The 27767-nt window shown below is 35.3% G+C and overlaps 1 protein-coding gene across 1 annotated transcript in view; it reads right to left on the bottom strand.

Moving 5' to 3' along the window:
* Positions 1-779: 779 nt before the first annotated feature.
* The window catches only part of MS3_00000234 (uncharacterized protein), a 58883-nt gene continuing 31895 nt past the window's right edge, over positions 780-27767 (bottom strand). The window contains exons 18-28 of the mRNA XM_051208082.1: positions 25515-25690; positions 22270-22641; positions 19713-20139; positions 17003-17464; positions 14731-14917; positions 13803-13993; positions 9838-9954; positions 6943-7065; positions 6015-6113; positions 3018-3437; positions 780-1037 (exon numbers count right to left, since the gene is read on the bottom strand). Coding sequence (XP_051067410.1) covers positions 897-1037; positions 3018-3437; positions 6015-6113; positions 6943-7065; positions 9838-9954; positions 13803-13993; positions 14731-14917; positions 17003-17464; positions 19713-20139; positions 22270-22641; positions 25515-25690 — 2715 coding nt within the window. The 3' untranslated portion in view covers positions 780-896. The remainder of the gene's footprint in view (positions 1038-3017; positions 3438-6014; positions 6114-6942; positions 7066-9837; positions 9955-13802; positions 13994-14730; positions 14918-17002; positions 17465-19712; positions 20140-22269; positions 22642-25514; positions 25691-27767) is intronic.

Genomic DNA, 27767 nt, shown 5'->3' with positions numbered 1-27767 from the left:
GATAATAGGTCTCCGATTTTGGGGCGAAATTTACTCATCCATTTGGGTAAATATAGTTTTGGCATTTCAACTGAAGTCAGTTCATGATGAAAACCCTAAATCTAATTTCTAACCTTACCCATCAACTGTAAATCACAATTCTAATCCCTCACACTAGTTTATAACCCTTATTTAATCCTAGCTACTAGGTGTACACTCTCAAGATCACTTTAGCGTCGCTCGAAGGGTCGTCTATAAATTATAGTCTCACCCTAGAGGTCTAATCCACAAGACATTGGTGCAGTGTTAGAAGATGAGGTCTAGTCGTATTCGCTGATAAAAAACAGATGCATACGATATTTTTTCACTCAAGATACTGAAACTCATATGGGCTATTAGTTTGGAGTCAGGATTTTCCGACTCTACTAGGTTGATCATCATTACCACAAAGTCAGACTTAAGCGCCGTAAATTCGCTTTTCATCCTCTCAATTTCGTGAACATCCCCACTGCAAGAAGCCAATGAGTATGACCTCCCAGAAAGTGACTACATATATGTGGATATATGAGAACGTTTCGAGAGGAAGATCGGGATCTCCCCACCGTCAGCCGTACCAAGGCATTTCGGCGGGGGGGATGTAGTCAATAGTGCCGATCTGAAAATGATCAAACGATTCACAGCAATCTCATTAATTACTTTATATTACTATTTACTTCAGTAGACAATTTCATTTGGTTTAAAATACACATGACTCATTAAAACCAACTCAAAGAAATAAAAACGTATATTTCTTTATAAATCTCAATGATAAGAAGAAAAACACACAAAAAATCTAAAACCCATACAATAAATAGAATTAAAAATCTTGTCTATTTCGTAGTTTCTTTAACAAACGACATTTCCAAAAAGATATATGTTCAGAGTTTTGGCTTTTTCGCTTTCGCATCACATGTTAACTGGTTATTATTATTATTATTATTATTATTATTATTATTATTATTAATTGATTGTAATGATCTTTTCAATGCTGATCTACGTTGTGATACTGGATTGACCTGCTACAATGTGAAATGAAGAAACAAAAATTAAATATTAAAAAAATCATTACAAGACGAAGTTTTAGTTGAGAAAAAATTTTGTATGGGAAAGAACCAGTCATAAGCAAAAAAGAATCCGGTACAGATGTGCATCGATACAGTTCGCTATAATATATCAAAGCAAAGAGATAAAATTATGGAGACCAATCTCGAGGCAGTGATAAGTAGTAGCAGTATCATTATAAGATTAGGTGAAGACAATATGATTCGAGAAGGGGTAGATTCGCGGTTAAGTTCGAAACGTAGGATCTACGTGAAGATAAAAAGGTGAATGCATCTGCCCCATCGAGACTGATCCTGAGACATGTCATTCAAAAATCTGTAACCATTGGTTGCGATAATCGTGTGGACCTTAACCAGTTAGTGTTCACCCACCAACAGTCCAACAGTCAATGATTAAATTTATTGATGCTACGTTTTGGTTTCGTCGTCCATAATAACGGAATTTAAAAAGAATCCAGTAATGACCAATATCTAAAAAGCTTTGATAGTTAGCATAACAGTAGATTAAAGACGAAGATTACATACAATATTAGCTCATAACTATTGTAGAATCCAGACCAACATAGTCAAGAATCTGCGAACTAACTGTAACCGATAGTCAGAGAGGATTTAGACATGACTTAGAATACATTGTAACTGTACAACAATTACATTCCCTCGATTTGTCTTTCTCTAGAGACGGTGAGTTTTACTATTATTTATTGTCCAACAGCTTATCCCATTAATGTTAACTATTCATTTTGAAATAACTTGAAACTTTCGTTGTTATTGATACTATTATCAGTATTTCAATTTCATATGATTTTCAATGACTTAGTTCTCTCTTTCTCTCCTGCTATGTATGTGTGTGACAATCAAAACAAAAATAAAAATACTAAATACTACACTGAAATATCTAACTAATGTATTTGAAATTTCACTTTAACACTGTTACTAAATTAAGTATATGACGTTGGGAATTTTATTGATGTACAAGATATATCTCTCTACGAAAGACCAGATGAAATCAAGAAAACAGAATGCTATTTTTCAGAGTAGAGGATTAATTCATGGAATAAAAAGTCTCAGGATAACATTGAAAACGAGAAGCTAAGAGGAAGAAGTGAAGGAATATGTGGTAACGAAACTGATTCCGAGTCACATCATCAAATGGCTTTAACAAATCTTTTTGAGATTATCGTAAAGAACTCAATCGAGTACTTTACATATATCAAAATGGCTCAAACCAAAGTCTATGATGTTATGGAATCATTTTACTTCACGATCCGGACACTAGTACTGTGAGTCAATGTACAAAGTGTATAAGCATACTTAATAAATGTCAAAGAAAAGGTCAGCTGATGAGAAAACACTACGACATTAACTGTTTTGACACATTTGTTTAGTATCCTATACATAACCACAACATTTCTCACTAAGGAATCTCAAAATACACTAAATGTTAGCTATAATGATATTGTATCTCTTGATAATAATTTGATATTAGCAATCAAAGAATACGATACAGTGAGGAGGTAACACAAAACAACATAATCTAGATTACGCCAAATGTTTCCAGGAATTTCGTAGGAGAACTTGAGATTAATATTTAAACGTCAAAGTACTCCACATTCAGCATATACGTAGCAAGTTCAAACATAATTCCACCTATTTTGATCTTAGCATCGGCATTGCACTGAACCCTGATAAACAGCAGTAATTTGAAAAACAGGTGTACTTAATTAACAAGTCTATATAATCTTAGTGCATTTGAAGATTACGTAGTATTGGATACTATAAGTATTCGCATTCTTTGGTAAACAGAATCCGATTATCATGGAATAACATTATATTATTTTGAAATACAATGAAACATTGAGTTACAATATTAACGTTTCTATAAGTTTTATGAAAAGTATATAACGACAAATTGAAAACAAAACAATAACATTAACTTACACGACCCCAAGCAGGTGTTACAGTAGTACGTGATTTAGATAGGTGATTCGATGAAATGTTTTCTACATTTTCATCTATATCATTAGTATGCATTACATTATGCGAATCGATATCGTCACACACATTATTTTCATCACCAGAAACATGATTATCATCTTGATAATGGCTACTACGGTGCTGCTTATCGTCATCATTATCATTATCACTCCTACGATTGGTATCTTCCTCTTCTCTCTCAGTCGGATCATTAGCATTTATAACGTCATTGTTTAAATTCTCAGTAACTTCATCGGGTTCACTGTTATCACTAAGACTACTAAGACTCAAAGCAGTAGATTGTTCTAAACTGGCAATCACTGCAGCTTGATTAATACGAAAATCTCGTACTGTACTCAATTTGACATTACGCATAAGATTAATCTAGAAAATAAAAAAAATGAAACTTGACATCGAGAGAGCTCATGAACTACTACTAGGATTATGCACTGGACTAAATAAAGTAATTACACATCAAATTACTATCACGCAACTTAACCAACAAATGAATGAACATCTCCCAAAGACAATGACATCATACTATATCGTGAGTTCACTGAAGTTGGAAATGTTTATACCATAAAATGTCAACCCAGTAGTCATATGGTTAGGAGTTTGATGAAAAATGTGAATGCCCTGAGTTCGACTATTGATGGGGTCGTGTATGTCCACTGACCCTCAGTTATTAATGATACCGCAACTGAGATCAAACCGTGAAGAATACAACCTGTGAATATCATAGTAGTTAATCCAAAACTTATCAAATATTCGTCCAACAAATAAAATAACCAGATAATAATTGGAACGTATAAAATTGTTCCTTATACTACTGTGTCTTATTCCTAAAAGCCAAGTAATGAACAGTTATTGACTTCACATATTATAATAAACTAATGAGTAATTAACTATACTCTCCAATGTAATGTGAAATTTTTACTCTGAGAATGAAACGATTAGAGTTTAAAAGCTAACCAATCCAAATACTTTACAGGGTGGAATTCATTAAACATTGATCTCATCAATATACACTACTCCCTAATTTATAAAGGCACAACCAAATCAGATCAATCTGTAACAAATAAAGCCAGTCTTCGCAAAACTTCAACTTAATTAAAATACTTGTCAAAGAAACTCAAACAAAAAGGAAAACAAATAAGAAGAATCACCAAAACTGTAACTTTAGTGAAATGCTCCACAATAACCGTTAGTATAGCATGATAGTGAAAGGCTAAACACGCACACACACACACACACACACACACACACAATTATGTCAAAACAGTTCAATAAAACCTTGAAATCATATGTAAATCACTTTATCACTAACATGAAATATTTATGTATTATTTTTAAATGTAAAATGTAAATTGAAAAATACAGAAAAAAAATGGTAGAATTTGAATAGGAAAATTAAGTGTCTAGACAACTAATAATTAACATACATAACAGCTTACAGATTCATTCATTCATCCGACAAACAACAGTAACAGTAATGTAAATTAATAATTTAAACAGTGAGAATTAGAATAAAGGACAAGACTGTATTCTTTTTTGTGTACATTTTTCACATTAACAACAAAAGAAACATTTTTAAGTAAGTTTTATGAAATGTTTTAGAAAACTACTACTATTATCAGTTTTTAATAAGAATCTTGAATGAAATAGATGGAAGAATAATTATTAAGTGTTTTGAATTATTCTAACCTTATTAAATACGAAGATTTCCATTTATTTATTTATTTATTTATTTAAAGACATAAACATTGTTAGAAGAAGGCACCAAATGTATATGCGCTACATTTCATCATTCAAGTTGTGTGAGGGCTGGGATACTGCCCGGATACTTGAACGGAAGCAGAAGGATTTTAGGGGAGGCTACTCGCCGAAAATTTGACCTAACGATCTAATCCACTAGGCAGTGGAGCAACGTTAGAAAATGCAGTCTCATGGTAACTCGTGACCAACAATAAGTTCATACATCATATTTTCCCTTAAGATACTGAAGCCCATGTGTACTAATGGTTTGGAATCAGGGTTTTCCAACTCTCCTGGGTGGATCCCCCAACACTTACAGTTAATAAATAGCTAGTAAAGCATATGACTATTAGAAATATTCATGGGTTTCAAGATATCAAAACCGTATTATTTAGTCTCATAGTCAAAAATGTTATGACTGACGTATTCAATCCCGAACTGAAAGCACTACGAAAAACTAAACATATATCATCTTAGTCACTATTCAATGACCACCTATACACTTCTCCACATATGTTCAATTTTATAATTTTACTCAAGCACACAGAGTTCGATGACCATGAAAAAGCTTCAGTCCTCTTCTTCACTTATGTACTTCGACAGTGAAAAAAATCTAGGACTACATAACAACAAGAAACATTCACTATGTAAAGATAGAGGGTGTTTGAAGAAATATACTAAAAAAGGTCAAATAACTACAGTTACAAGGCATTCGAATCAATGCATCCGGACGGGTTCAGACAGAGAGATGTACAAAATGGCCTTGGACAGACTAGTGATTCACTTACTAACAAAAATTCTTTCAAACTGGTAGTTCTCACTTCCTATGTGACCAATTACGGATTATATCGTCACGGCAGGATGAGAAAATGGTCACTTAAACATAAAATAGAAGGCATGCTCTTGAGTTAAACTTGTGTCTTAAATATTGTAATAGACATTTTGAAGTGAAGTTAGAACAAAAGACCTAACAGTTAGGTGTATTTCCATTCAAATAATTATTGAAAACTTTTACAAACTAATCATCAGGGTTATAGGAATTTATATCATTTGTTTATTTATTTGAACACATTAATATATTGGTACAAAGAGGCACTGAATACATGTGTGCTACATAAGTCACTTGATTTTTGTGTGGGCTGTAAGAGTATACGTGTGCCGAAGCAGGACGGTATAGTAGTAAAGATAAAAAAGAAAGATGCTCACCTTAGACTTTTTCGATAATTGCATTAAAAATCGTTCATATTGTTCAATAGCATATATTAATTGTGGAATTAGGCGAGAATCTTTGATAGTGCGAGAAATCTGTAAACCAAAAAGAAATGTTATAAATTAGTTCGATGGTTTGTGAACAACTTGTATAAATTATCACAGAACCGTCTATATATATATGATTGGTATTTTATTCAACCTCAACAACTACTTACAAGTAGTTTAGACGTTTGTACTAATTTTTGAGTGAGACTCAAAGTCAGCTTATAAATTTAGGATTTTTGCAACAGAAAATAAAACGATTTATTTTAAGATGACTTGTATTTATGAATGAAATTGAACGATTGATAATCAGGATGCCATATCTTGGGCACTTACTTCCAATTTGTAAACTCGATGAATATCGTCCACTATCAACAAACGATAGATGATGTTAATTACATTTCAAGATGGCAAACTTTCATTAGCTGAGGTAAATAAGATATGAGATGTGCACCCTAAATTACTATTGTGCTATAACATTACTAGGCTCTAAACAAGCTAGAAGAGGCTTGACCAATATATATGGTATTTAAAGGAATTAATCGACTGACTCTAAAACAAATGTCTCGTAACGTTCAGAGAATCATAAATAAAGAGATCCGAAATTGGTCGTATATGATGCAGATATGTGTGTCCTATCAACGAATATATTGTTTAATATTAGTTAGTTCTTTACAATACTATTTTCATACTCATAGTTATGACAGTCGAAACTGACAGACCTGTTAAAAAACAATAAATTGGGAAAGCGTAGTCAATTATCAATCAAGGCAGATATACTACTTATTTACATATTAGTAAATAACAGACTAAAGACACAAAACAGCTTCAGAACAGTGACTTTACAAGCAAAATACTATCTCCGATATGACTAACTCACTAATGCCTGAGAAATTCCACCAGTAGACTTTGACTTTTTCGGTTCACAATCATCCTTCTCGTTTGACTTCTTTTTCAAATTTTTGTTTTCTTGAAAACCTTTAATCTTTTCACTTTCTGAATTCTAAATTTCTCAAGAAAAAAACAATAAACAGCTAAGTTATTTCAGAGTTCATACCACAGATAGATTTTAGTTAGACAACCATAAAGAACCATGCACCGGACAACTGTTTTGTCCTGATTCGGGACTCCTCCTTAGGAGTGCTCGACCACGACGTCACTGCAGACTGAACCTAAAAACTTCAGAACTCATAGCGTGCACTTGACCTACTGAGGCGGAATGCAGTACGTGAGCAACTTCAATGGATTCGTGATATTGCGTGACTATCACTCATCGCGTTTGGTAATAATTGCCTGACACCTCAAATAGTTATTTGAGTATATTGATTATGGAAGTGATACACTAAAAATATCAATTTCCAATTACATCGATGTTTATGCTAAAAGTACTAATTTCGTTTTCCGAGGAATTTTAATGCAAATTTTAGGCGTAAATATATTCATTTTCGTTGAAATCTATTTAAAAAAAACCCTCTTCCACTGACTTTTGCGCACATATTGTTCCTAAGAATTTTATAAGATGAGAATGCTGATTTTATGTATGAAAACAGAGTAGTTACATGTTTTTAAGATGTAAATTGGAAATAAACAAGACCAAAGATATATATATATATATATATATATATATATATATATATATATCCTCTAACTAATATCAACTCGTACCATAAACTACTTACATAATACTAGGTGGTATTGTGGTGCGTGCTACTTATATTGATATAAGTAGTATATGACGCGAGTCAGGAATGTAATGTCTGGCAGCAGAAGATGGGGAAGATCAAGAAAGGAAGAGCGGGACTAGGAAGCAATTGGTATGGAAATGCAAGAACAACGAAGTTCGAGACAATTATTGAACATTTTGTAAATTAAGTATTATAGTATGGTTTTTCTATTTTACCAAGTAACTCGGTAATATTGTGCTAAACATAATTCAATTGCCCCTACCCGTGTTCTTGTTCACGATAGTATATATAAATGTACTCAGAGAAGGGATTTTTCAAAAGAGTGAATAACTCATTTACCAGGTACAGATTCATATACTTAGCTTTGTAAATGTAAGAGTCAGTGATAATATTCAGTTGTGAAAAACGAACGTGAGGTGGGATTTGTAGCTACAACTTGGTGGGCAAAAGTTGAACACTTCAGTCATCAAAATGTTCAGTACAAAAATGAGAACGAAGTATAAGATCGAAATATACGTATACTGGTGACTAATTCTAAAATATAATCTCCGGAGTTCTAGTGAAAAGCAGTTACCAGTGGATTTTAATCATGTTAGATGCGAAGCAATCACCAACAACTAGCGTTGGATGATAGTTGCGTAACATACTAAATTCATTGATGTTAAGAATCCGCACTATTTGATGCCAAATTAGTGGTGTAGTTGTTAAGCGGTCGCTGAGAGATCAGATGTTCCTATGTTCGATCACTAGTATGATCATAAATTTGCAATCTTAAGGAGCTCGATACTAAACTGAAATAGCTACATCTACCAATAGTTGTTCAATTAAGCTCGGTTTATGATACTGACAACAAAATTCAACAATCATAACAAACCCTCCTTTATAAAAAAAATTATAGAAACAATATTGCGTAGTGATTGCACGACTTTTTAGCGAAAACTAAACTTGTGCAGGATAATGATCCTGCACATAAATATCGCCAATGAATACCATCTAAACTAAGCAAATTTGGTTACTTAGTAAAAAACAAAAATACAATTTTCTCCCAAAATGCTAATATGTGCTAATCAGATTACTGAATTTAATACTGACAACCATTCGGAATATAAGTGGTCTTAAGCCAACTGACAGGTTGTGGTGAATAAAAGCAAATTGTGATGCGATATATTTACAATACATAAACAATTCAATCTACACTAGGGAAAATACAACTTTATGAGTCCTACATGGAGCTTAAATATCCTGAGAGTAGATATTACCTTGATATGGATGGTTGCGTTTGTTTATCATAATGACACGACCGAGCTATTTCGCCTGAAGAAAAAATGTCTTCAGTCTCCACCATGACAGACAAGGTGGTTGGGGAATAGTAGAGCTAGGAGCAGCGAACCCGTGATCCAACGGTAAAGTTGTACCGTCGACTCCACTAACGTGTGGTGGCAGTGACGTGTTTCCTTTCAGACACAACCATAACCTCCAGAGATGCTGATTTCGCATAACGACAGCAGAGGGTTAGAAAAGACCCATCCGAAAAATAGCAAACCTCCACTCACCCCAAAGATTTCCGTCTTCAGTTTGAAAGTCTTCTGAAGCATGAAGTTAATAAATTACATACTTCTCACAGAAAAGCCGTTTATGACTGGCCTCAAGTAGTTGACCCTTGGGCTCTACAGTCACGCTCCCAGGTCGCTAAGAGCATCACTAGTACAGTTACCTTCATAAAAATTAAAAAGTACCTCTATGGTGTAGGCGACTGGTAAGCGGCAACTGCCCTCTACCTTTATTATTATTTGTGACAACTTCAGTATTTAAAAAGATCAGTGGGGTTGTATGACAAGACCGAAAAATTCATTCGTGCTTACATTAAACCACCAAATAAACAAAAGGATATCAAATTCAGGTATTGGTGAATACCTATTAAACGTCTGTCAGTAAAACTGGAGATCACTGAAAGCCAAATTGCAAACCTTGAAATAAATATCACAGTACAAATAAACATGAGAACCATCCTCTAGACAAATGACTGAAATGTTATCTATTGTCATTATATAATACAAAAATCGAATTTACATACGAAATAAATTGTTTACCTGTATATAAGAAAATAATACATATGCACGTGGAGCAACTTCTCTACCGTAAACACGAACTAATCGTTCAAAAATTACTGGGAAGCGACCATATCTCAGTCGGACAACTCGTAAATACTAATTAAAACAAAATGAATAAATGAACGTATTGCCATAATATATGATTTGATTCAAGTAAAAATATATATATACTTATGATTTACTGAAGAAGCCAGATAATTCTGAACAACAAGTCAAACTTAACACTGATAACACTCTGACAAAGAAAAATAGGTAGCCAAATTACGATATAGGATCAATCCATACAGTAATTAACTGTTAAATGGATTCGAGTAAGTAGATGTAGACTACTAGGTTGAGGTTATTGTTACCACTGATTTGAAGATGCTGAATAGCATTTCCTGAAATTGGTCGCAATGTCACAGATACATTCACATTTTTTTCTTCAAATACCTATTTATTTTGGTTCTGTAAATTCAGTTTTCCTTCTTAAATTATATTTTTGTTGTTGAATTGTTTTTACTATCATTGATACTGTTACTAACTCCGCCTGTAGCTCTTCTAGAGTTACTGCCGGTCCCAAGCCCGGGTAAAGGAGGAGGGTTGGGCATGGGGTTAGCGTCCCCATCCCGTAGAAAACTAATTCGCTAAAAAAACGCTTACCAGAAAAAATAATTCAAACCATTTTAACTCTGCCCTGAGAGTTAGAAGGTCTTCATTTAGAAGAATTATGACGCTTCATGGTGAAAGCCGAATTCCTTCGGAAGCCACGAGGCCGATGCCCCTTCTAACAACCAGAGCAAAAATTTTTATAGGTACATGGAACGTTAGAACAATGTGGGAAACCGGGAAGACCAGTCAACTTGCAACGGAAATGAGGAGATACAACTTGGCAGTACTGGGAATCAGCGAAACCCACTGGACCCAAGCTGGACAGAAAAGGCTAGCTACGGGAGAGATGCTGCTATACTCCGGTCACGAAGAGGAAAATGCTCCACACACTCAGGGAGTCGCTCTAATGCTGTCCAAAGTAGCACGAAATGCACTTGTAGGATGGGAATCCCACGGATCCCGAATCATCAAAGCATCATTCAAAACAAAGAAGGAGGGGATCTTAATGAATATTATCCAATGTTATGCACCCACCAATGGTAGCAACGACGACATTAAAGATCAATTCTACGAGCGGCTGCAGTCAATCATAGAGAAATGCTCAAGAAAGGACCTCACCATTCTGATGGGAGATCTAAATGCCAAGGTCGGAATAGACAACACTGGATATGAAGATATTATGGGACGACATGGACTGGGAGAGAGGAACGAAAATGGAGAAAGATTTGCAAATTTGTGTGCATTCAACAAATTAGTCATAGGAGGCACAATATTTCCACACAAACGTATACACAAGGCTACATGGATCTCACCGGACCACACTACAGAGAACCAGATAGACCATATTTGCATCAACAAAAAATTCCGAAGGACAATGGAAGATGTGAGAACTAGGAGAGGAGCTGACGTAGCTTCAGATCACCACCTAGTTGTAGCCAATTTAAAACTGAAGCTAAAAAAGAACTGGACAAGTGGACAAACAGCACTACAAAGGTTCAATACAGCCTTCCTTCGAGATACTGACAAACTCAATGAATTCAAGATAGCTCTCAACAACAGATTCCAAGCCTTTCAAGATCTACTGAAGGAAGAAGAAACTACCATGGAGGACAACTGGAAAGGCATCAAAGAAACATTGACTTCAACGTGTCAAGAGGTTCTGGGCCTAAAGAAACACCATCATAAGGAATGGATCTCTATAGAAACACTGGACAAGATCAAAGAAAGGAAGAACAAGAAGACAGCAATTAACAACAGCCGAACACGAGCAGAGAAAGTCCAAGCACAAGCTGAATACATAGAAGCAAACAAGCAAGTGAAGAGGAGCATTAGAGCCGACATGAAGAAATACGTGGAAGAATTAGCAACGACGGCAGAAAAAGCTGCTAGAGAAGGAAATATGAAACAGCTCTACGATACAACGAAGAAACTATCAGGGAAATACAGTAAACCAGAGAGGCCGGTCAAAGACAAAGAAGGCAAGCCAATCACTGAAATTCAACAACAGCGAAACAGATGGGTAGAATACTTCGAGGAACTCCTGAATAGGCCGGCTCCAATGAATCCACCGAACATCGAAGCAGCACACACAGATCTTCCTATAGATGTCAACCCACCAACGACGGAAGAAATTAGAATGGCCGTCAGACAAATCAAGAACGGGAAAGCAGCAGGACCCGACAACATACCAGCTGAAGCACTGAAATCAGACGTCGAAGTAACCACAAGCATGCTTTACCCTCTATTCAAAAAGATTTGGGAGGAGGAACAAGTGCCAATGGACTGGAAAGAAGGACACCTCATCAAGATTCCAAAGAAAGGAGATCTGAGCAAATGTGAAAACTACAGAGGCATTACACTACTGTCAATACCAGGGAAAGTCTTCAACAGATTGTTGCTGAACCGGATGAAGGATGCAGTAGATGCCCAACTTCGAGATCAACAAGCTGGATTCCGAAAGGATCGGTCGTGCACAGACCAAATTGCAACACTACGGATCATCGTCGAACAATCAGTTGAGTGGAACTCGTCACTATACATCAACTTCATTGATTATGAAAAGGCATTCGACAGTGTAGATAGGAGGACATTATGGAAACTTCTTCGACACTACGGAGTTCCTGAGAAGATTGTCAATATTATCCGGAACTCATACGACGGACTACAGTGCAAAGTAGTGCATGGAGGACAGCTGACAGATGCATTCCAAGTAAGGACCGGAGTCAGACAAGGCTGTTCACTCTCTTCCTTCCTCTTTCTTCTGGTGGTCGACTGGATTATGAAGACCTCAACATCTGAAGGAAAACACGGAATACAATGGACAGCTCAGAACCAATTAGACGATCTGGACTTCGCAGATGACCTAGCCCTCCTATCACGTACACGTGAACAGATTCAGATAAAGACAGCCAATGTAGCAGCAGTCTCTGCATCAGTAGGCCTCAGTATACACAAAGGGAAAACCAAGGTCCTCAAATTCAAAGCGGAGAACAGCAATCCAATCACCCTTGATGGCGAAACTCTGGAAGATGTAGAATCCTTCACATATCTGGGAAGCATCGTCGATAGACATGGAGGTTCAGATGCAGACGTAAAGGCGAGGATTGGCAAAGCAAGGGCCGCATTCCTACAATTGAAGAACATATGGAACTCAAAACAACTTTCAACCAATATCAAAGTGAGAATCTTCAATACGAACATCAAGGCAATTCTACTGTATGGAGCTGAAACTTGGAGAACTACAACAACCACAATCAAGAAAGTACAAGTATTTATAAATAGCTGTCTACGCAAGATACTCAACATCCATTGGCCGGATACCATCAGCAATAGCCTTCTGTGGGAGAGAACAAACCAACTTTCAGCTGAAGAGGAAATTAGGAAAAGACGATGGAAATGGATAGGACATACATTACGCAAATCGTCAAACTGCATCACGAGGCAAGCTCTAACTTGGAATCCTGAAGGGAAGCGGAAAAGAGGAAGGCCAAAGAACACGTTACGTCGGATAATAGAAGCAGATATGAAAAGGATGAATTACAACTGGAAGGAGCTGGAAAGGATTGCCCAGGACAGGGTTGGATGGAGAATGCTGGTGAGCGACCTATGCTCCTTCACGAGGAGTAACAGGTGTAAGTAAGTAAGTAAGGTACTGTTACTATTTGTACTCCACTAGTACTTATCTTGATAGTTTTATCTCGCTGTGTTGATTGTAGTAAGACAACTTGACCTGATACATATTTATGCCAGGCTCCATAGTACTTATGACTGACTGACAAAAAATATACATTAGACATATATTGTAAACATAAAAAACAAACATGCACGAAAACAGAAGAAAAAAAGAAACTAACATATTTTGTTAAACGGCTAAGTAAATTGAACACTGAAGCTCCGATTTCCAATAATGTGTCTACATGAGCACTTGGGGCTGGTAATGCAGTTTGTAATAGTTGAGCTAAAATTTCTCCAAGACCAATTAAACGTAAACAAAATGATTCTTCTTTTTCATTTCCATCTAATTTATTTTCAATATCTTTAGATCCTTGAATAAAAAAGTGAAGAAATAAAGATGTGATAAAAACATTTTTCATTAAAAAAAGACAGCATGAAAACGATTGTGTCACATCCCATTGTGTCTATAAACTTACATGTAGGTGTGGAAACACGTACATAGGGAGGAGCAATCGCGATTTGCAATTAAGGGTGGGTGAACATATACCAAAATGGTTGCAAAATCAGATGAATTCCAATGGTGAAATAAGATCACAGGATAGACAGACATCATCATCCATTGCGAAACATTTGATTGAGACGGGTCATAAGGTTGATATCAAATCAGCATTTGTTGTGTTGTACAAAAGCCTTCAAGGACCTATACTAAGGTTTATTGAAGCCTTGGCTATACGAAAATTGAAACCCCCTTTATGTGTTCAAAAACAATTTGTACTTACACTTAACCTACCCTGGTAGTACTGATTTACTGTCCAGAGTGGTAATCACATTTGTTTTTGTGTACTTTAATATTTTTCTTTTGTTATGACTTATCCTTAACCTGTCTAGTTGACCTTTTAATTTTTCATATATAAATGTTCTTAACAAGTATATGTGTGATCAGATTGTTCGAAATGTATTGCGCAAATATATCACATAATTCTGATAAACTACGTCTTCTCATTGCATTATCGAAATTTATCAAAGGGACTAATTGTTTTAAACTTGTAAATATATATATAACAAAAAACACAGCAATGTAGACCTTTTTCGACTAAAAAAACTTACCTTTCCCATCATTCATATCTAAACGACCAGCACAATCAATAGAAATATTTGTTAAAAACCACTCATATTCATGAATTGAATGTTTTATAGAAGAATAAATCAGTGGTAAAATAGATAGAGCAGAAGAACGAGTAACCAGAGGATAAGTGACTGTTAATTCTTTATCATCTGGTACTAAACTAATATCCTAAAAAAGAAAATAAAACAAGCAAACAAGATAAACTAAGAAATTGAAGGATAATATATCAAAACTCCTTTTAAATAGCTTTTATCCTAACTTAGCACTAAATGATGTTTCTGCACCAATGATTATATAATTAAAACAGACAAATACACTCACTTTCAGTGGGAATTATAAGCTAACCCAAATAATAACTGACTATCGCTTGATACTATGATGTGTACATTCACTGGTCGATAAAAAGTAACAGAAGTTACATTGTTTAACTTGTAATAACACTGATTGTATTATGATTTAACAACTCAATAAACATTTAACTACATCTCACAATCTGTGATGAGTTCAGAAATACAAGACGATAAGAAAAGAAAGATTAAGGCTTATTCATAAGGACCCGATGCAAACTATATTGACCTACGAAACCTGTATCACCATTCTGTAATAACTTGTCGTGTTTAGTGTTTTGTACAACAGCAAGTTCATTTATTGAATAAAAAGAGGAAATCTAACAGTAGTATCATCTATTTATATTAGTTTATTTAGCTATTTGAAACGCTAATTCAGTTTTGTGAACAGTTGTTCATATTGTACCATTACGTATTATTTATCAGATAACATTCATTTTAACAAATTTAGAATATACTATATATGTGACCAGCCAGTTGAGCACATGACGTTTGTTTTGTTCTATTTGGGACTAAAAAGTTGGATGTACCTGAAAAATCCATGTTGATGTTTACACTGAGTCACTAACGTAGTGCTTTACGCTTCAAACACAGACTCTTTGACATCTACTGAGCCCTGGGATCCATAAAACTACTAAATTCTTCAATAGCTATGAATTTATTAATAAAGGATTCGTGGTTTCCTATTGTTAATATACTAAAGACTGCAAATTATTCATCCCTGTTGTCTATCTTGAATGGATTACCTCAATATTTTGCTTCGTATATCACAAGAACGAAAATCATTACTAAAATTCAAAATTAGTAGCCATAATTCAGTTCTAAGTGTTTGAGTCTTTCCATTGTTGATGCTAAGCATTCTCCAATCCATCAGTCTCTTTCGGCAGATGAGCATTGTGACCGGATTGCTCTGCTGTAATACCAGATAAACGATTAACGCTTTTATAACTAAACTTGATTATCATATTTGACATTATCTATTGTAATCTACAAATAGTTTGAATAGAATTTGAGCAGACTGTCAATGCTGAGTACAACAACACATTTCATGTGATCAAAAAAGATAATCATTACACTGAATGACAAATTATGTTAATGCCAATTAATTAGGTGACATAAAGCATTTCTATTACATAAAACATAGACGATAATAAGGTTTTATACAATGAAATTCCGTGAACATATATACATGGTGTACCACTCGCCCACTCTCAGTTTTGTTTAGGAGGGAAATGTGATACAATGGGCCAATTAGATATCACCTAAATAGATAAAAATAGGCGATCGGCCACGATTTGGTTTTCCTTTCAAGGGAATGTGACATACCACACTGATGAAAAAATATAGCCCTTTTCAATTATTCACTTTTATAGGAATGTGTTTTCACATGAACACGCATATTCGTTACCTGAATTTACCTTGCTGTAGTCTGTTCGATGATTATTGTTGAATCACGTCCGATAAAACTGAGTAGGTTGCGAAACTTCTCTTCATGCTGCACTTACTATAATCTTTATGAAACGAATTCTTTCAACTTAATTTGCATTTGGCTTTTATTACTAACGTCACCTAATGAGGTTAGCCTGACTATAATGTACAAGTAAGTTGAAGAATTTATATTTCGTCGTCCACAATGAAGTCAAAGCATTGTTACCAATTGGATACGCTTATTCACTTGGTCAGTCTTTGATTAGTGCACCGTATCAAAGTCCCAGATTCGAACTCCACTCCGCCGAATTAGAATTGGGTAACAGGGTAATATCACCAGCCTTCACACTAATCATATAGCTTGAAGTCAAGTACACGAACATATATATATATACGGAAAATCAGTTTCCTTCAATAAATATAAGCCAAAAACATTTAAAATAAATCACGGCCACCTTTTTAAAGTAAATACACAAACCTTTACACCGGCCACATTACCCAGAACAGTGGTCAAATCACTAGATAATGCAAGAATCAAATCATCCAATGCTAATTCAGCATCTGTAGTTTGTGGATTATGAGGCAAGGAATTTGAACCGATAAGATGAGCCAACCAAATAGCTTGATTAATTAATTGAACACGTGCTGATGTGGCAAGAACATTTGTACTATTTATTTCTGACGAACCACGTAATGGAATTGGAGCACGCATTAATCGTAAAAGCCAGGCTAAAACACGAGATAAACCTGAATATGGATTCATTTTATTCACATCTGGAATTGTTACTTCAGAACCTATGGAAGCACGAGCACGGCATAATTTGACAAGTAATGGTAATAAAATAACTAGATCTTTAGCATGAGGAAAATTAACAGCAGTTAACTTTTGCGTTGACGAATTAGCAGCACCGGCTGGATTTAAGACTTTGGTTACCCATGACTAGAGAATAAATAAAACGGAATAAATTATTTTTCAGCTAATTTACCGAAATACAGATTGGCGTACTTAGCATAGAGTTACTCTCCCAGTAAAAAGGTCAGCCAGACTATTCAGTTATTCAAATTGAGGTAGTTGGGGAAGGGTTTGCACCTGCGACCTAACAGCTGAAATTCGAAAACTTAATTCACTGACCTAAAGCTTCACAAAATCATACCACATCCAAAACTGTATTAAAGTTAAAAACAACTTAAAATTATTACAAGAGAATTTTCGTGGAAAGAAAACAGTAAGCACTTATAAATATTATAAGAAAAGCTATGCATCATACTAAACAAGATTATTCAACTACGTGAAAAAAAAATGACAATTTGTGAATGAGCTACTAATGCACACGTCATTAATTGTGAATTAGTACAACAAAGTTATCAAATAACAGAAAACATTTGATGAGTGAGTTTTCAAAAAAAGTATAAGATCACACGATCATATGGGAATATTAGTAAATATCCAACATTGACAGTGTAGAACAGAGCACCTTCGATTTAAGTTATACTTCACAACACTGTGTGTGGTTGGAAGTTATAACATCCGCACGAACTTCGTGATATGTGACTGTTGTTTACGGTTTGATAATGTATTTGAACGCGTACGCGATACAATATAATTATACTGCAAACCACATAAGTCCGTGCAAAAGAATGAGGGTATTGTCTAGTGTCTACTTGCACGGCAGTAACATGCTGCAAAACGTTTCAGATAGATTTTGCGCTTCGCAACCGCCGCGAACGGATGTGATGAAATATTCACCAACAATTCTGACCGACTGTTAACATATTTATACATCTGATGTCCGATTGCATGCCTATGCCTGCTGACCCTGGTCCCCTAGTTCCGATGTACTCTTAATATCCATTCAACCCTACGAGTCCCCCTTAAGCTCGAGTATTGTCGTGCCAACGACTGATGAGCAAGATGTACCGAACAACAATGTAAATGTCCCGAACGTAGGCTCTAGATGCGTCGATCTCCGACAGCGGCCACGATAAAATCGACATGGTAAACACTGAAATAAATGGAGTCTCTAAAACCCCAGAGCCAAATGAAGAGTCTGATGAAGACGTCTTTACGGGGTGCCACATACTTCTACCACCAAGTAAGGAAGAGTTATGGAGAGTGGATTAGTCGTCTTGTCTGTTTAGTATGATCAAACAACGGAGAAGTACTGCGCGCATTGCAGTAATGATTTCTGATAGAAAAATCTGTAAGTGGAGTGTATACTCATTTTTCTAAGCTAGTATGAATTTATTTCTTTATCTGAACAGAATGATAATGGTTATGGATATGTGTCTAGCGATATTTTCTGTCTTTTTATTAGAGATTCGGTATGAATTACTATGAGAATGTGAAATGGCCCTTTTTAAAGCCGCCTTAAAAAATGATTTAACAGTGTTAAACTTTTGTCGACAATGGTAAACGTTTTCGAAATAACAAGGAAGTAACATATATATAATGATTTTTAATGAATAAATATAAATATTACTGATGTTATTTGCATACTACCTTAATCATAGTAAGTAAAGATACCAATAGATTGGAAGAATGCGCTTGTAACAGAACCGATAGTAATGAGGACCTGATTACTTGGATTTGGAAGATGAACTATATAGATTGCGCAATAAGTATAGAAATCTGAACTGAGTTTACATAAATTAAATAAACTTTATTCAGAAATTATGTCTATGATCGGAAATTTTATAATATTTTCATTAATCTCATTAGAATAAATATTTTCCAATGTAATATCGGCCATTACAAAACATTGGTTGACTGTATTATTCACAAAACTGAGTTTTCAAGCTTAATCAAGATTCTTTTGTAACAATTGTAAGTTATTCGAAACTTTGGAAAAGTTTCAATGGCGTAGTTTAGTGGAAGTGATACGCATTTATTTACAAACTTAACATTTATTTCAAAATTAGAGCATATATCAGCCAGTTACAACGTAGGACCAGGTACATATGTGTATCGGTCCAAGTTGCCACCGTACTTCCAACAAAGCATATATAGGTAAATTAGCGTTTTATTGTTTAACTCAATTAGAAAACAATATGCTACTAAAAGGTCACAAATAGTACAACAGCTCATAAAATGTATATTAATTATCAAACAATAAATTGATCTGTCCCACATAGATTGTTAATAATAAGATCATAATAAAGATAACAAAAGATAACACAGTTTGAATTACCTTAACTAACTTAATGAACGTTGAAAGAGCTTGAGCCGGTGTAATCTCAGCAATCATAGATTCCAAAGACTCATCATCTGCATTATCTTCAGAATCACATGGCACATCAGAATTATTATTCAACATTTGCTCTGTATAATCGGGATCATTAGTTACGGGATAAATAATTTTGCATAATTTATGCAATCTTTGAATGCCTAAATAGTGTAATGCTAATGTCATACCATTATTGATAACTTGCAAAGCAGTTGATGAAGTTGACATAGACGATGTTGGACGAGTTTTTGATGTGTCTGATTGGTTGGTTAACTCATTATCATCTGAATTACCAATAGTGGTAGTAATATTGGTCGACTGAGTATGGCTGGGAAGCGAACTGTAATTTTCATTAAGCATTATTTTATAATGATAAAAACGAATCACGCACCTAAAGCATGAATTTCAACAGATCCGTTACAATAATTAAGAGACATCTATGTTTTAAAATAAAATACTATTCACGAGCATATGTGACAAAAGATAACTCCTAAACGAAGCTTTACAGGTTAATCTAATTTATACAGAAGAACAGCTTTTAAATCTTAGTCCTGTTGACCTATCACGAAACAACAAATATAAACAGATTATTTATTATGCTATGAATTAGCATAAGAATATGATTACCGATTCTTGCATTCTAGATGATGTCAGTTCATGATGACTAAAGCACGTAATTCTAAATCATAACACTAACCCTTAACCCAATTTTTGATATCTGCGCTATAACTTTTCTCATTGGTTTGACTGTATCAGTCAGTCAGTTACAACGTAGAACCTGTACGTATGTATATCGGTTCAAGTTACCACATCCAATTGGCACAGAGAAATGTTGTCACAGGCCAAATCCCAGGATAGTAGAGGTAGTAACAGTAACAGTGGTAACAGGGAAGATTACGCATCAAAAATACGACCCGAAAAAAAAAGATAAATTAGCTGTATATTTTAGGTTAACCGCTTTTTTACGTAGAATTGTGTCAACAGGTGTAAGCCAGCAAGTTGTGTCAACAGATTGACTCTATTATGAAAGAACAATTGAATGAATCACGAAATATGAATTCTACGTTTAGTTCTGTTAGGTATTGGTGGTTAAAAAATTGAACTGGAATTGTATTTCAGATCTTCGTCCATGTGCAAGCAGACAGACAATAAAAATGAACAGACAAATATAGTGAGAAACCGGACCACTGATAGCCAAAAGATAGCTAGTCGAGCGTCAGTCATCTTTTATATCAAATGCTGACCAATCAACCTATAGATAAATATAAACATACGTACTCGCGTAAACATTAAGAAAATACTGATAGTTTTACATGTGAACAAACATAAGTCTACAGATAAACTCATGTAGACGTTGTAAAAAGTCTATATCGGTAACACTATAGGTTACATGATAAGCGTGTACAACCAGTCGTTTGTTACAAATCGACATAGTGTGTTAATCTCTGTTTCTCAGATTAATCCAAAATTTTATAAATATCATTAACCGTATCAATCAATAGGAAAATTCTGCTTCAAAGTCGAATTCCTGCCATATTTCCTTTTCATGATTTAAATGAACAGGAGTTCCGGAAATCAATAAGTCAGTCATCATGTTACTCAGTTTACCATAGTATTAAATTAAATTTAGAATACTGACATGTTGGACGTGAATATGTATGGTAAGTTGTAAGGTAAAAGGCATGACATTGGCACTAGTCAGCTGACCACAAAGAGTAACAAATGAAGTGAATTCGTAAATCATTGACCTGAGGCTCTAACGACAATGGTAATGATAGTAAGCGCGTCATCACCGAAGCAAATCGAAGTAGACATTACAGTAATAGTATTCGCGTCCCCTAGTTTGTGGTAGAGTATTCTACTTTCTATCATCGTAGTAATTCGGTCGGTTAACATAAAATGAGCACGAAGACTATGTGGGCAGTTGTCACTTGCCAATTGCATATAACATCAAAGGGTATTTCTCCTTGGAAGACGTGAAAAGAAACTCAGTTGGTTGTGATCTTGATGACTTGGGAATGTGACCACAGAGCCAAAAAATAGCTGATTTAAGTCAGTCCCACAGCCTTTTCGCAATTAGTTAACAGTACATCAGCTTCGAACTTTTCAAACCTTACCGCGAGTGCTGGCGATCAGTGAGAAAGGTTGGTGTGTGTTATTTTCAGAGTCGAACTTTACTAACTCATTTCTTCCGTTGTGAGACGACAACATTGCTAGAGATCCTGATTATCCGTGGGAAACACTCTACCAACAACAAGCTCCAGTATAGTACAACTTCGTCCTCAAACCTTACTTACTGCTTTCGGTCTTACCGAAATTCAGCCGGCATGTAAAGCATGATAAATACCCTAAAGAACAAATGTGGCAACCAAAGTAGCTCGATTGGGTCATCATAATGGGAAAGTTGTACCACCAAGCCAAAGTACCAGCCGTTTTATCATATAAATATAAAAATGTATTGCCTTCTTTATGAACTAATGAAACGAGAACATAAAAAGACCTACCTGAAAATAATACTTACTTCATAATTGGACCCATCTCGCTAATAAGCGCATCACGATACGCACATGGAATGTCCCCTTCAGCACAACGCGTAAACTGATTTAAACGATTTGAAATGGTTTGTAGTACATGACAGGCTAATGGATTTACTGAGTCCGATCTGATACTTGCAATAAGGATGCTCTTCAAATTTGCTTGTGATAGTGAAACCAAGCTCATAATAAGAAGACCACATCGAGACTCTGAACCATGACGTGATAGTGGTGATAAGATGCCGTAGTTTTGACTAGACATAACATACCCACCATGTTTTCCATTAAGTAAATTCAATAAAACTAAACGTTTGGCGAACAATTGACGAATACGAACCCACGCTGGTTGGCCAGCAGAACTGAAACAATATCAAGAACATAGTATTAATGACATAGATTTCTAAATCAAGTGGATGCTCTGGGTCTTTATGTTCTCTGTGCAATATGGTTGAGTTGAGTAGCTTTCATTATTGTTCCAGATATGTAGAGATGAAGTAGGTGCTGGTGATTCTCTCCAGAATAACAATGAAACCTCTTCAGTTCAACCATACAGCTCACAGAATACATCATTAAGATACAGAACAATATAACGTGGAACTTTTTTTATTGACAATGCTAGTTAGACAAACAGACAGATTAGAAAAGGATAGTAACTTACCCAAATATTTTACGAATAGAGAAAAGAAAAATAACAGTTAGAAACTAAGGTAGTAAATGAGAATATATATATATATATATATATATATATATATATATACTAATTTGATTTCACTAAAAGTTGAATTCAGTACCACTCCATATCTCTCATTCTTACGAAATTTGAATGACCAATTTTCTACAGTTTACTGAAGTATTTAAGCTGTAGAGAGTATTCATTGTAGACTTATATTATGTAAGGCGTCATTAAAGACCAAGAAAGACTAAATGTATAGATTAATTTGTTATACAATGATTATTTTTAAATGAATTCTATAAAGCCGTATGAACAAAACTGAATGAATTTTATTCAATAATAAATGTTGTTTTCACTGAATTGTGTTACTATATATATAATATAGATTAACTCTGTTGAGTCGGCTTTCGGAGAACTTCAACGGAGCCTCCAGAGGCCCAAAAGGAGCCGAAGAGTCCTGGCCAATCAGCATCATGGAGCATTCTAGAATTCCAACGTGGCGTGCTACTATTGGTCAGTAGCATAATATGTCGTTAATGGATTGTCCGAAATATGATGCTGATTTAACAAACGTTAACATCTATAAATACCCATGTTCTCTGTACCAAAACGAACCTTGCAGTAAAGTATTTCTCTCATACTTTGCGTCTTCTCTCTGGTGTTCAGGTCGCTATGTGGTTTTAGCTTGCGGGTTACCAGAATAGCTTAGGAAACGAATATAGCGTTCAATCGGCAAGACTTATCAAACTCCGCCCGGAACCCCGGGGCTACTGCCGGTCCCAAGCCCGGATAAAGGAGGAGGGTTGGTCATGGGGTTAACGACCCCATCCCATATAAAACTAACTCGCTAACCAGAAATAGGTAGATTGGAAAGATGTGAAATCAACTATAGGGTTGAAATTGAAAATACGAAGTTTTAAAACAGCAGAGATGTCATCCAAAAATAGTATAACAACATAGAGAATAAAATCTATATGAAGAAAGACATTGCACACACACATGAAAAGTGGGAAATCATTACAAAAAATTTCGGCAAAAACCCATCATTATCGTTCTAGAGAACTATCCTATTGCTCGCAACAATGATTATTATGAATAAATTAATACACTTGTAATATCTTAATGAGTAGAAAAATTAAATTTTCTGACGTTTCGTGACTCAATGTAAGCCACTTCTTCAGAGAATAAAATAACCAAATCAAATTCAAGTTTAAATAGTACAAAGGAACAACACAAGAATATTAATGATTATTATGGTCAACAACCGATGAAATATCACTTTTAACAAGTATTACTATCCATGTACGAGTGGCGACTAATATCCTTCCTAAATCATTAACTTTGTGAATACAAAAAGCACTCAGTAAGATAAAATTATTTCAAAATAAATCCTATGGTATTAAGAGTAGTAACATTATTATTAGTAGTAGAAAACACTAGGTGTAGAAAAAGAGAGAAGAAACAAAAATACAAGAAGATTTAGGGAGTCAGATTCTAAAACAAGCAAAAGCAACTGTACTATTTCAACAGATTCTAATTTATTATCCCAAAAGTCTCAAACTATCGGTTACGATAATCACGCAGATCCTAACCAAACAGTTTGCACCTATTAACATGGCTCAGTCCAAAAGTCGGTGTCTTCATAAACTGGCGCTACACCTTCTTTTGGCCGCCCGACCCTTTTTAGACCTACTCCCAGACCAGACAACATTGCTCGTCGAGGTAGGCAATGGTTGAACATACATAATATATGTCTCAACCACCTCATTTGATGAAGATCCACTACCATATCAGTCGATCTGCCAAATTTATCTAGTATCCTATGTTCAAACTTAATGGCCCTAGAATATATGAGCGATGCTTTAAAGACACTTGTGATAGAATACTAGTATTCTAAGAATATCTATTCTTAATAGCCATGCTTCGCATTCATAAAGTAGAATGGAGAGAACTCGTGGTAAACTCCTTTGGCTGTTAGATGGATATCTTACCTACACCATAGGTGACGCAAGGTACCAAAAGCCAACCGAGTTTTCTGAATTCATGTCGGGATTTCAACAAACACCAGCACTTAAGGATTGATGAGACTCCTAACGTAAATGGAGGGATCGATTCACTTAACTGTTTCATTTGCTAACATTGATGCATACACAGGATATCCAAAGCAGAGACAACCATATTAGCAAATGTTGTCATCAATGTTAGCGTATCTATGTAACAATATTTCACCTAAAATAATACAGTAAAATGTGTTAGCGCTATAAAAACATAGCCTTTTTCACTATACGAAACGCAATGAGTAACTAACTATAAATGAGTAATCTATCGCCATCATCATTGATATTCTATCTGAAATTAACTATTATAATGCAACTCCAAATGATTAGACTTTTGAACACAACTGTGAAAGACTATTTATTGACTGTTCGAATTTTAAAACGTAGTAGAAATTGAAGAATACTGACCAAAACAACTATGCATATAATTTCAAATCAACCACACAGATACATAGTCCACGTTAAATCCTATTATTTCGAATAAACATTAAGAAAAACTCACTTTTGATTGGTAAATTGTGATTGAAGATTATTATTACTATTCATATGTGTTACACCGCAGCCTAATGGATCTTTCAATTCGAATTCTAAACACGCATCATAAATATTGATAAGCAGATGAACACGATCACGATTTAGTTTCCCAACAGCTGATGAGCTAAAATCAGTTTCTGTTGTCTGAAACATTGTGAAAAGACGTTTACTAATTAGACAACTGTATGTATATCGTTTCAGTCTGAATCAATAAATATTACTAGTTTCGGATATTTTTGAAAAATTATTGTTGTAATCGAGTTTAAAACTTGAGATTGATAGATGTAAACAGAATAAATCTTGTGGAATAGAGAATTAGTCACAAGTTTATACGATAGAAATCAGAATGTAAATATTCCAACCCTGGGATTCCCTGGTACGGTCGAGGGTGGGGAGAGTCAACTCTCCCTCTCCAAATGCCCTCACATGGCCACAAGTATAAAGACACTGTCATGGAAGTCCTACTCATTGCCTTTAGCAGGTGGGGGTCCGGAGCTTTAACCGTGTTGATGCATATAGAGGACTCACATAGCAGAGTTAGAAAAGCCTAATTACAAACCAGTAGTGTACATGGGCTCAAGGATCCTTAGGGAACAAATAGGGTAAAAACCTATTGGTGGTCGCTGACTACCACGAGACTGCATCTACTAACGTTGTTCCACTGCCTTATAGATTAGAGCTTTAGTTCAAAGGCTTCGGGTGTGGCCCTCTGTTGTAACGTGGGTCTGCTGCAGATTGGAGGTTAGCGAATTATCGATCGATCAAAAGACGCGTAAGACACGTAAGAACGACATAGAGTCCTGATTGGCCCTGCTTCCCTATCTATCCCAGCTAGTTGAGTCCAGAACACAAGTCAGCCTCTGAGATATGAATCATTATATTTCAGACATACTCTGTTTATATACCAATCAAACGGACCACATCGTACCATAAAATAGAAAACAACATTTGTACAATATTTGACAAGTGAAATAAATATTGACCAATAGGAAATGTCCATTTAAAGTCCAAGGACCCCATTAGACTTAACAGGATAATTATTGGGATATTTTTCTGAATATCCCAACACGTCCCTTTTTGAAGATCTGGAGTTGATATTCGGATTTTAAAACTTTCCGCGAACATCCTCCACCGCGAAATAATGTTGGGTCCTCATAAACCCAAATTACAATTAATTTGACTGCATTTAAAACATATTGAACAGGGAATCCAGTAAGACTGACCAGATAGTGAGGATAAATGCCATTCAATTCGAAGTCATCAGAGTTTGAATCTTCTGGAACATTGTCGTCGAATTTCTTGAAAATCTCATTAGTAGATAGTTGATCACTGGGATAATCAGCGTGTGACAAAACTGAACCAGGATCTTGACTATTATTTGGTGCATGTGACATATTTTCTGGCAAAACGAGGGGATCTTCCTGTGAGCTGGATACCTCACTGTCTGTACATGTTTCGGGGACAGTTGGATTTGAACCCACGACAGGACATGTTTCTGAATTGGACATTTCTGGACCACTGAGCGGATCATGAATGGCTGCTGTGTCGTTTGAAAAACGATTTGTCGAAGATTCATGGAGGTTGAAATCATTTTCCAGCTCACTGTCCTATTCAGAAACATGTCCTGTCGTGGGTTCAAATCCAACTGTCCCCGAAACATGTACAGACAGTGAGGTATCCAGCTCACAGGAAGATCCCCTCGTTTTGCCAGAAAATATGTCACATGCACCAAATAATAGTCAAGATCCTGGTTCAGTTTTGTCACACGCTGATTATCCCAGTGATCAACTATCTACTAATGAGATTTTCAAGAAATTCGACGACAATGTTCCAGAAGATTCAAACTCTGATGACTTCGAATTGAATGGCATTTATCCTCACTATCTGGTCAGTCTTACTGGATTCCCTGTTCAATATGTTTTAAATGCAGTCAAATTAATTGTAATTTGGGTTTATGAGGACCCAACATTATTTCGCGGTGGAGGATGTTCGCGGAAAGTTTTAAAATCCGAATATCAACTCCAGATCTTCAAAAAAGGGACGTGTTGGGATATTCAGAAAAATATCCCAATAATTATCCTGTTAAGTCTAATGGGGTCCTTGGACTTTAAATGGACATTTCCTATTGGTCAATATTTATTTCACTTGTCAAATATTGTACAAATGTTGTTTTCTATTTTATGGTACGATGTGGTCCGTTTGATTGGTATATAAACAGAGT

Source organism: Schistosoma haematobium, chromosome 2 (assembly GCF_000699445.3).
Source record: "Schistosoma haematobium chromosome 2, whole genome shotgun sequence".
NCBI lineage: Eukaryota > Metazoa > Platyhelminthes > Trematoda > Strigeidida > Schistosomatidae > Schistosoma > Schistosoma haematobium.
The sequence above is the reverse complement of the archived record's forward strand: the minus strand, read 5'-3'. Positions and strand labels throughout refer to the sequence as shown.